General features: G+C 46.9%; 1 protein-coding gene across 1 annotated transcript; it reads right to left on the bottom strand.

Moving 5' to 3' along the window:
* Nucleotides 1-1,634: 1,634 nt before the first annotated feature.
* Nucleotides 1,635-11,690, bottom strand: LOC129386381 (uncharacterized). Its single transcript, XM_072287637.1, has 3 exons — nt 11,258-11,690; nt 5,357-5,718; nt 1,635-4,640 (listed from the first exon to the last, which is right to left on the bottom strand). The coding sequence occupies exons 1-3, from the start codon at nt 11,688-11,690 to the stop codon at nt 2,700-2,702; spliced, it is 2,736 nt and encodes a 911-aa protein (XP_072143738.1). The 3' UTR covers nt 1,635-2,699.
* Nucleotides 11,691-12,201: the final 511 nt, after the last annotated feature.

Below are 12,201 nucleotides of genomic sequence, written 5' to 3'. Positions count from 1 at the left end.
AACTTCTTCGGGGCTTAGACTCTGGGATATGTCTACTACATTGCTGCAGTGCTCTGGATGCTCGCCTGTAGGACTGTCGGTGGAGCTACGTGCTGCAGGGGTTACATCAGTTTCTTTGGGTGGATCTGCAGCTCTAATATCTTTGCGCTGGTATTTATCTAGTAATTTTTCCTCCTTAGTTTGGACGAATTGTTTAAGTTCTCTTGTTTCCGGTTCAGGTAACTTTATGCTGTCGAGTTGATCAGAGATTATCATAAGTTGTTCTTTGCAGTGTTCTTCGAGAATGTCGATAAGAGAGAGCGATGCATTTTTCAGGACAGCATTCCACTTTAATAATAGCCTGGAGGGTAAAGAACCGAGGGCGCATCTAACCTTAATTCTGAGACCTTTTGCGATTTTCCTCTGTTTAATGCAGCTAGTGTAAGTTTTAGGTGAAATCTGTAATTTGTTTGCTTGGCGACGAGTTTGCGGGGTTGGAGGAAAGGGTGATATTTGTTGTTGCGTGTGCTATCCCTAGTGCGTGGTAGTCATTTCTGTTTGGTTCGGGCAGTTCTCCGGGGCCAAAAATCTTCAGGTGGTGTCTTTTTACGCTTAATTTTCTTGTCGAGGCCTGCACCGATGTCTGTCTGCGTATCGGTTCGCTTGTTAGTGTATGTAGCTGCTTGCGTGAAGGCTTCGAGGGTGGTTGTGGGCTTCAGTATGCGCGGATGTGCGTATGCGCATACGGAATCACTCGTTTCGTGGGTAATACCCCATTGTGGGTATGTGCAACAACAACAACAACAACAACAACAGCAACAACAACAACAACAACAACAACAACAACAACAACAACAACAGCAAGAGATACAGGATGCTTGCACTCTTGCCGTCATTTATCTGCATTAACTAGTAAGCTGGAATTTTTGTGCCACATCATTATAACTTATGAATATGGCTATAGCACAGAACTTCTGGGATCATTTGGGGATCCCAAAGTTCGTAGCGTGACGAAACACGTGGGCACAGAAACGGCAGGATAAATTGGATTTTCTGGGCTTCGAAAAGGTCAACACAAGACACCATGTACCAGCACGCTATCCTGTTTTTTTAGACTTTCGTTTGCGCTCCTGTACGTTACACTACACTCAAGGGACCCAAAAGCAAACTTCCTGCATTCTGATTGCGCATGACTTAGGCGTAAAGTCCTGTACGCAGGTTCAATTTAATGCTAACATCTGCGATAGCTGTGCGATTTATTTCTTATTAAAAAATAACTGTGATTCACGAAACTGCAAGAAAAGTGATCCCCATGACGGGTGTTGCGCGGCAGAACACCGGAGACTTGCGCTGAAGCTGGTCATACTCGCTGTGGTGCCATTACATTCAGCTTAGCCCCACTTCATCCTATAGAAACAGTTCAGCAGATGAGCGGTAGATTTTGCCGAAGCTGTATTGTATAGACGCTTAAGTGGCCTTTGTTGCTCGTAGTCATTTGTGGCAGGTCCCACACCCGTAACAATTCATGCTCCGCGCAATAAAATTTTCATCATCATCCATCTGGTTATGAAAGTCGACGGTACGGGGATAAACATATGTGTAATGCAGCAATGCGTCTTAGTGCCGCCTCCGAAACGTGCCACGTACGAGCTGTGCACTGAAGCCGTTGGAAGGTCTGCGCGTAGCTCGTGAATGAATGCGTGTTCAGGCAACATCGTCTGAATATATACGACGGAGTCGCGATTCCTTCCAGCACTGCAGAATGTTTAAATTTTATTTTCGTCACTGTGATCACTGAAGATAGGCACATAGCTCGTGGTACATAAACAGTGACCAAAGTTGGCGGTAAAGCGCTTCATTAGAGATCGACACATTCTCAGTGACCGTTGTCAGCCCGACGGTTGATTTCAAAACTGGCTCTTTCAGCATAGCAACCCGATTCTTTAACCAATATACACTTCAGTGACTGCTCAGCGGCTGCTCAGTGACAAGTTCAGAGTTATAGGTTAGATACGGATAAACAAACTGCACCAACTGGATGTGCTCCCGAAGAAAGCTAGTCGCATTAATAACTTACGAAATAACACGGTAGCTGTGCCGTAGTACCACAGGGAGCTCCATCTTAATCGACATGGACCATATCGTTTGGCGTGTTCGAAACACAGCCCTGAATAAATGAGCTCATAAAATAGTTGCACTATTTTTGTTTTGCCGCACCACACAGTGGGTGAAGAAAAATAAATACCCTTATGCGTATAAAAAAAGGCGAAGATAACCGATTAATTTACTCAACACGAAGACGGGAGCATGCTCACGCACGGCGAAATAGTCTAATCAACACAACTACAGAGAAATCGGGCATAGCCGAGCATAAAGCCCGATGACATAGCACGTGTCAGTCTTTTCTCAACGAATATCTGCGTTAATGTCAATGAAAAAGAAAAGGAAGCGTCCTTAATCTCCCATTTTCCCTCCTGATTCACAGAAGCATAAGTACTGAGAGAACGAAAGTACAATTTCCTCAGGAGCGCGAATAGGGAAGTTCGCAATGAATGCAAATTCACAATGTGCACAGGGTTTGGGTGCCATGCGATCACATAGAGGTCCTGTTACAAAGAGAGAATTGACAAGTCTAAAGTGTTCGACACAACATTTATCGTCACGTGAGTATCACTGCAATAAAGCAAGTACATCGAACACGTTCTTGTGCCAACAGTTCTCTAGAGCAGTTGACATTGCTCAGTTGTGTTTACGATGGCCTCCTGGCTACACTTAAAGGTTTCTGCAAACTCGGGAACGTGCTGTGCGAGCAAATCACATTCATTTTGCTGTCCTCTGCCACGTCCGGGACACATAAGAAAACACGACGACATGAAAAGAGGTTGCATGTCGCTGTAGTGCTCGAGTTGCTTGAGGGCTAATGTAGTGGGAGGAGCTTGTCTGTAAGCGTCTACAAGGGCCCTGTAGCCGAACACGCCGCTCACGGATGTTTCGGAGTAGTCATGCTTGCCCGATCGCCCCCACTTCAAGCAGCTGAAGAAGTCATCAGTCGCGTTGCCGTATGCCATGTAAGATCCGATAAAGAGGGATCCCAGGGCGGTCGCCACTTCGCTTCCGAAGCCTCCGAAGTTAACAGCAGTCGGTAGATTCGGGTCTAAAAACGGGAAGGCCAGTGTGTACGGCATCATGTGAAAATCATTATCGCCTAAAGGGGAGAAGAAGAACCACAGGCGCCTCATCGCATACGCCAGTTGCACCGTTTGCTGTGTCTTATTCAAGCGTACCGAATGCTGCCAGTTCGCCACAAAAGAGTCGGTCATGTCCGGCATGTCGTCCCTCGCTATACCGTCAGTTCTTCTTTCGTTGTCATATTCAATGTGGCGGAAGGCAGACTCCAACGAGCTCCAGTTCGCGACCACCGTTACGTTTTCGTTGTAGTAAGGCCAGGTGGACAGACGGTGCGAAAAGGCCAGACGCACGGACAGCGCTATTTCTTTTGCGACCACGGCTGCGCTACCCTTGAGGACGTCGCCACTGTATCTCGCGATGATTGCTTGCGAGAAGAAGACGGCCCTGCTGACGCAGAAAGCTTTGTAGTACAGTGTCGCCCTGTTGGGAATCTCTCTGTAGTAGTTTAGAATGAGGCCCCTGTTCGCATAAAGGACGGCCACCTGTACCGTGCACCACGAGACGAACAGGTGGAAATTGTCTTCGCCGTAGTGCTCCCACATGCGGAGTAGGGTTTCGAAGAAGGGACGGTTTTCGGCCAATATTCGCAAGCCGCCAGGCAGGGTGATGTCGACTCGGCGCAGAGCTTCTATCCAGCGCGCTTCCGTGAGAATCGCACCGTATGAGTTCGCCAACCAGTTGGCCGGTAGAGGTGCCGCTTCGGAGAAGCCAAAGAAAGGCCCGAGGGCGTCCGTTACCGGCGTTGCGATGTCCCACACGAACTCGTACGAGACCTCGTCGTCGACTGTCGTGCCGTTTTCGCCGGTAAGCTGGCTCCTAATATATTCGTAGTAGTCTCGCTGTACGGCCGTCGCTCTTTCTTGCGCGAACCACTCGCGCAACAGGCCGAAAGATGTGCCTTGACTGACGACCAGTTCGTCCTCCGCCTCGCCGGAACGTGGGGCGACGCGGAAGCTCGCGACGGCGTCCCAGCCCAGCTTGAGGGAACTGTAGAGCAACGCGAACAGAGCGTCCGCCCCTCGGTACGGCTGCGGCCAGACGATGCCTGCAAGAGCCAGCGCGGCTTTGAGAGCGGGCAACTCGTCGCTTTTGCCACTGTACACGTTGTCGCAGCTGCGGTAGACGGCGGCCGCCCGTTGTTCTTCATTCTGTCGTGCTGCAGGGACGTCGATGCTTTTCAGCCTGGCGTCCAGGCGGTTGATGAAGTGCAGAAAGCGCCTTTCCCAGACGTCCAGGTTATGGTGCCCCTGCCAGCCATCGCAGACGAAGCGAGTGAAGTGGACGCACGGGTCCACCGATCGGTTGATGGACGAGATGATTTGGCGGGAGTAGGCTCGGCAGGCGTGCGCCACGCAGTGCTTGTAGGCTGCGGACGAAGGGGACAGCGCGATCTTGACGATCCCGACGACCAGCATCAACGCCAGCAGGACGCAAGAGAGTATGCCGACGACGCATCCCGTCTTCCGCCGTGTCTATGCGGATAAGGGGGAGGGAGAAAAAGAATGACATTTTTTTGGAGATTAGAAGCTGTGCAAACAATGATAGGAATTGAGAATTTTGTTTTTCCGACCAAGGCATCAGCTGGTAAGCACGGGCTGTTCTCAATACTCAAGGATTCGTATATTTTTATTACATTCGTTTCATTTTTCATTACTTCACTCTGCGTCATTCCCGGACCCCAAACGGGACTTCCAAAATTGCTGCGATCTGGTTATTGAGAAGGCGAATGATAAAAAATTCCAAGAAGCGTCGAAACAGATATGCGGAAGTGCGTTGTGCTGCAGAACACTACTGAACGCTCACACACGCACGGACTGGTCCCTCTTCCTGCTTGTTTGTTCAAGCATTACGCAAAAGTATCGAAAAGCAAGAGGCGCATGCGGAAGCCCCATGCAGTCATAGGGCGAGTATGCGTCTATCGACTTGCTTTGCTGAATTTCGCTGGCAACATCTGCCTGCAACCTAAATGTTCATAAGGTAAATGATCCACTGGAAGGTGGAGACTTGTGTTGGTGAAAAGTAGAGAAACGAAGAAAAGTTCATCACGAAGCCTCCCGCTCGAAATTCTCGCTCTTTGCTGACGGTGTATCAATCCTGTTGTAAGAAATTGCTAAAAGTACAAGTATCACTTTTGGTATAGGTAGTAATGCGAGAAATTACGCGGGGAAAGAGGGTAGTTGGTGCTTACGTGGTTTCTGCGGGTGACCGTGCTAGTCAATGCCGCTGTGGATCGGGTTCTAGGGTCGTAAATCGTAAAGGTAGAATTCCCAGTGCTTGCACTCCGACCTGGCGATACTTGCTCTTTCGTGGTAGCCGATCCTAAGTGGAAAGGCCAGATCGCACGGGAGAATCTTTTTTGGAGGAGAGAGGGAACGTTTGTCGCGTCCATTCCGTGGGCTGCTTGGTCGCGTCCAGGTACTGCTGCAGCTTCTGCGCCTGCAGCCGCAGTTCCCGAGGTTCCCGCCGGCAGGACACCTCCGTGGTCGGTGGCTTCGACGGCGGACGCCGCGTTGAGGTCGATCGGCGCACTTGTGAGGCGGCCGACGGTGCCTGCATCAGTTAACGCAGATCGCGGGGCCCCTTTCAGAAAATGTGTTCTTGCGTTAACAACCGCTAGTCGAAGTGAAACACGAGAAACGCCTGACGATATGCACAGATATGGTAAGCGGGATGCGCTGCAGCCAATCGCCGAAGTGGTGCTCGGCAAATTCTGCCTTCCTGTTAAACGTTATTCGTTCATAGGGCGTTCTCCGATCATTTCAAAACGTAAACAACGCGGAATTAAAGAAAGAAAAAGAAAAACGAACTGTGACAGTGTTCGACGAGGCACACCTGCGTTCATAAAGTGGCATTACTCGACATAAAAATTGGAACAGCGAAAACATATGCAACCACAAAGTAACAAGGACGAGACACAAGCGCCGACTGTCAACTAAATTTTATAGACGGAAGACGCATACGTTATATAAGGGGAAAAGCAGAAGTGAAGGTGGAAGGGAGTGATGCAATCGGGGAAAATGACATTGCGCATCGATGAACACAACGTGCCGGCAGTCAACGGAATCAGGCGCAGAAAAACAAGAAAACTAAATAAGACTAGAAAAAAACTAGAAAAAAAGCGAGGGATACTAATGTACAATCAATCAGTAAGCGGTCGCTTCCCAAAAATTGAAGCTCTGCCGCCAAAAGCGATGCTTACGCACTTGCTGCCATATTTATGTATGTGGAATGCTTCCTAACTGACACGCGCCGTCGCGTCGGCACTCCTTACCGAGAATCTTCGTCTCTCCCACTTGAGCCTCACAACCTGTGCATTCAATTACGTGCGCGACCAAATGTGCGTACTTGTCCTTTAAGTTACTTAAATTTCGGCCATGTTCTCCCAAGCGATCATTAATGCAGCGGCCGGTTTGGCCCCCATCACGAGCCTTTCCACACTTCAAAGGAATGGCGTATACCAATTCTGTGGAACACTCCATGATCGTCTTGTCATGTTTTAGCTGACAACCTCTTTTTTTAGAGTTGCAGATGCGTGGGCATAACAGTGCCAGCTTGTTGGGTGTCGAAAAAAGAACGGGCACCCCATGCCTGTTGGCTACCTTCTTGAGACTGTGCGAAATCTTGCGCAGGTACGGCACAACCAAAGGTTTGTCGGACTTCCGAAGGTCATCTTTTCTTGGTGTTCCTATATTTTTAGCTTCTGAAGGAGGGTATCAGACACTGCAGTCAAGACCGAACAGGAGAACCCCACCGCCATAAGTTGGCTGGCCTGATTCTCAAAACTTTTCTGCATTATGTGCGGGCACGACTTCTGAAGAGACGATTCGAAACAGTGCGACGCTATAGCTCTTTTTAGAGTTTTGGAATGGGCTGAATCATATGGTAACAGATCTTTTCTTGCGCGAGCAAAATAGCCCCAGCAAGCGTGCTTTTCATGAAAGTTTAGTCTCAGGTCTAAAAACTGTAAAACATCTGCGTCAGGTAGTTCATGGGTAAAATTGAGCCCAAGTCCGTGCTTGTCAAATGCGTTTAAAACGTCGCCTACTGTAGAGAGGTAGGTGAAGGCCATCTGGTAAGAGTGGCGAAGCGACGGCGTGCCTCAGATTGGGAGCGTTCCACATACAGAAATATGGCAGCAAGTGCGTAAGCACCCCCTCTGTATCACTTTTTGCTGCAGAGCTTGAATTTTTGGAAGCGACCGCTTACTGATTTGATTGAATGTTAGTATGCCTCGCCTTTTTTCCAGTGTCTTTCAAGTTTTTTCTAGTTTTCTTGTTTTTCTGCGCCTGAGTCTGTAGACTGCCGGCACGTTCGTTCATTGATGCGCAATGTCATTTTCCCCGATTGTATTATTCCCTTCCACCTTCACTTCTGCCTTTCCCCTTATATACGGTATCCGTCTTCCGTCAATAAAATTTAGTTGACAGTCAGCGCTTGTGTCTCGTGCTTGTTATTTTGTGGCTGCATTGCTTTTCGCTGCTACAATTCTAATGAAGTTTTAATGAAGGCTTCAACTCAACGCTATTTTTCGAATGTATCGAGAAAGGACCAAGCCGCTCCTCAGATGAACTGGGAATACTGCATTTTAATAACGGTGGGCAGAAATTTATGCTGACAAATTCCCCTGAAAATGCGGCACTACTCGAGAGATATTCAAATTAACTGATAATTGAAATTTAAATTTCGCTGTAGAATGCACTGACTATAGCCTTATTGAGAAATGAATTGTGTTCCGGGGTTTCAAGTGCCAGAACCACATTTTGATTATGAGGCACGCCGTAGTGGTGGTTCCTGGATTGATTCTGACCTCCGGGGTATCTTTAACGTGTGCCCAATACACGGGACAGGTGTGTTCTTGCATTTCGCCGCCATCTTAAAGTGACTTCTGTGGCATCGATATGATCCCGCGACCATAATTGAGAATCGCCGACACTGACTATTGGATTGACGCTATTGTCTGCCCTTTGGAGTTGAAGTTGTGTGTCTAGTGCAGAAAGGCTTACTTAAACGAAAACTAGACAAGTTTCGTTATGAGGACTGAAAGGACCAGCAGATGGTATATTATGGCATTGTAGTCTTGCTTCTACAAGAACACGCATGGAGACCACGCAGGAGGCAATTATGGGCAGGAAACCCGATGCTAGAGAGCTTACAATGACAGTATACTTGGTGACAACCGAAAAATTACACAAGCTCCACCCACAAAAACACAGGGTACCTTTTATATACCTCAAGCATTTCCGGCTAGAATCCCCCAATAGCTTAGAACTTTACTCTGCTAATGTAGAGATTAGGCTAGTTGGAAAATAAAAGCCAGGTGTTTCAAGCTAGAATGCTACCTTTGGCTGAACAGTGATATCAGGATCACCCATGAAATTTTCCCAGAGCTTTAGGTTTAATTTTGAAATCAGTAACAGAAACATCGGTCTGTACGGAGAAAACAGCTCTTTCTCACACGTGAAACCGCTTGAGGTCACGAAAATGAGCAAGCCTAATGAAGTTGCGCACTTATGGGTCATTTCGAAGAGCAGTTGTTGAAACTCGGTGACGCCGAGTTTCTTCGCCACTTGTCTACGCGGTACCTAACCGTCTCCCGAGGGAAAGTCTTCCTACAACCAGAATGATGCTCAAATTTTGTTTGCCTGAGTTTAGACTGTGTGTTTGTTTGTGCCGCGGATGTCATGCAGAAATTCTAGATTCTAGATGGACGCTGTAATGATGTTCTGTTGTTGTTGTGTGTGGCAGAGCCAGTGTCAAGCAGACATCATTGACTATTTTATTTACAGTTCGGTTTTGTTAATATCAAGTATGATGTATCACATGCGCTGTACCTCTTATTGTACTTTACGTTCATATCGTAGTTGTAAGCGTGCCTACGGGTGAATAAGTTCCCTTGCTAACTTATGCAAACTGTATTTGAGTTCACCAGCGAACATATAACCCTATAGTTCTTAAGTTGTCATCGGCTATACAAGACCCCAAGGTCAATTTCCCTTACCGCATTAGGAAATTCATTTTTCGGGAGAGTATTATGCTTTTTGTTCGGGCATTACACTAGAACTGACAGCCGAGAAAAAAATTTCGGATAAAGGATGCTTAGATGCTCAATAACATAATAATAATAATAATAATAATAATAATAATAATAATAATAATAATAATAATATTAATAATAATAATAATAATAATAATAATAATAATAATAATAATACTTTGAGGGGCAGCACCCGACAGGCTGCGGAATTGCGCAGATTTACACACATGCTTAAACGCACATTAAAAATTACGGAACATCAAATCAGTACAGTGGCAAAATAAAAATACACACAAAACCCAAGTTACATACAGAAAAAAAAAAAGAAATCTCATCAGAATAAATAGCGAGGAAGGCATGACGATACACAGATAAGTATAAAAATACTGCAGTAACCAGAGAAATCACAGGATTTACTTGATAAGTGGTGGGGCATATATGTACAACGGCGTAAACCCACTAATTTGTGTATCGCAGCATATGTTTATTTTATATTTAGCTTTTGCGCGGCGAACACTTGGAGGTAACCTGTTAAAGTATAAGGGAACGTAAAAATCTCTTACTCGCTTTCCATATCTTGTAAACCGTCGAGGAATACAAAGACGTCACTTCGGGCGAAGAGACCGTCTGGGAAAATACGGAATCTTAGTCACTAAAAAAAAAATTTTCAGGATAATCATTTCCATTAAAAGGCGATCAAAATCAGGTAGCGAAAATACCTTAAAAACATCAGAATTGGAGTGCAGGCCTTAGACATAGGCAAAATTTTTCACATTGTTCGTAGGAGAGAATTGATCCTGTTTGTACAAAGAAGTTCACAGTGACCATAAATCGTTATGCCATAGCGCAGTACGCTATTACCGAGAGCGTTTACAATAACTTTCCGTATTGAAAGCGGCATGCAGTACCTAATGTTGTAAAGCACACAGGAGACGCTTTGGAGCTTTCTACAAACGTGGGATAAGTGGTCATTCCAAGAAAGAGCACTGTCAAAGTATACTCCTGTAGTCTTATAGCTCAGGTAGGGGACATTGACATTGAGAGCAATCGGATCCGTGCAAGAACAGCTGATGGTTTAAATCTACCTTCTTCATCGGGCTGTGAAAGCATATAACTTGAGTCTTAGAGCTGTTATCTTTGATTAGGTTGTGTGAGAACCAGTCCATAGCAATAGTTGCTGCAGCTTGAAGAGAAGAAAGGGAGTCAGAGTACTTCGGCGACCGGGATGCGAGAACAGAATCGTCATTGTATTGATACAGGCCTACAGGCACAACGTTTGAAAGGTCATTCACGTAGACGTTAAAAAACAGGGGACTAATTATGGAACCTTGAGGGACGCCAGCTTTTATGAGCAAAGAAACGCTCTTTGCCCACCCAATCGAAACTTATAGCGTTCTCTGCTGTAAAAAAAGTTCCAAAAGCGAAAGAAACACTCCACGGAAGCCTAACCTGGACAGTTTACATAATAACACAGTGTGACAGACACCGTAAAAAGCCTTGCTGAAATCCAGAAACAGTGCACACACAACGTGGTTACATTCAAAAGAGCGATTTAACATGACAGGAAAGTCCTGCAAAAGCATTTCCCTCCATTTACGTTGTACAAAACCATACTGACGCGGTGACAGGATTTTGTGCTTGTCTCAGAAACTTGTCATTGTAAGCAACAGATGTTTTTCTAATATTTGAGTCAAGCAGGGCAAGACTGCAATAGGACGATAGTTCCCATACATATTATGCGCGCCACCTTTGTGAATTGGGGTAATACCCGCTTTCATGTTCGCCGGGATCATGCCACTTGAGATGATGCTGATGAACAGCGATAGCAACACGCCTTTAAGTATGTAGAACAAGCTTAGCAGTTCGTCAACTGAAATGTCATCTATCCCCACAGATCTATTGCCTTTAAGACCAAAAATAATTGAACTAAAAGTTTGATTGTAGCAGGATAGATACAGGTGCCCCTTTCGACTGGGCCTAGTGCAAATCTTTTTCATTTATAGCTGATAGTAAGAATGATACACGTAAGTCCCGCAGAAATGTTGCATTCAGTACCTGTCGTAACAGGGCGAGGAAGCGGCTGCAGCGTCCGGGGAATCTTCTCGGCGGAAGGAGGAGGAGACCCGCTGCTCTGGCCAAGGGTCGCCGTGCGGCGGCGGGCCCTGCCGGGCGAAGGCCTCGCATTGCGTTCCTGCCTGGCCCGGGCGTTATCGAATTTGGGACTGGGCAGCGGTGAAGTTCGGCTGCGACTGGCGCTGGCACGTCTGCTGGGACTTGTGCGGTGAGGTGAACGCTTGTGGGATCTGGCTGGCGAAGGGTCTGCGGCGGTAGTTCGGCGTCTGCGCTGGAGCCTCCGTTTGGGCGAGAGTGGCGAATTCCGGCCATCGGTCCCGCCTTTCGCCTCGCCGAGGGGTCGTCCAGCAGTCGGCGGCTGCTTCGCTGCTGTGAGTGACGGCGGCGAGGCAATAGCGTCGTTCTGTTGCTCCATGCTAAGTCGACGCCGCGAAAGCCAGTAAAAGCGGTAGATATGGGCGTCGTCAGAAGTGGAACGATCCAGAAATGGCCTTCAGTGGGGCTTGTCGAATCCCTCTCGGAACGCGCTATGAACGTGCCTTGCGGGCGCGTGTAGCTCGAGCGAAAGAAAAGGCAGATGCTGCCGGCGGCGCTGGTGTCGTCCTCTAGAAATGGAATTTATAAAACAAGGAGGACATCTCGAATAGTTTCAGTTTCAGTTTGTTATTTTTTAGGTACAATAAATGGGCAAGAGACAATAAACAGACGACGGTCCCAAAGTCAAAGACAGCAGCGGGATCCTCGGTTAATAATAACAATTGAGATATGTATTAAAGAACATCGAATAAATAATAATATATCAAACTATTCATCATCATCATCATGATCAGCCTGGTTACACGCACTGCAGGGTAAAGGCCTTTCCCATACTTCTCCAACTACCCTAGTCATGTGCTAATTGTGGCTATGTTGTCCCTGCAAACTTC

Source organism: Dermacentor andersoni, chromosome 4 (assembly GCF_023375885.2).
Source record: "Dermacentor andersoni chromosome 4, qqDerAnde1_hic_scaffold, whole genome shotgun sequence".
In the NCBI taxonomy this organism is placed as follows: domain Eukaryota; kingdom Metazoa; phylum Arthropoda; class Arachnida; order Ixodida; family Ixodidae; genus Dermacentor; species Dermacentor andersoni.
The sequence above is the reverse complement of the archived record's forward strand: the minus strand, read 5'-3'. Positions and strand labels throughout refer to the sequence as shown.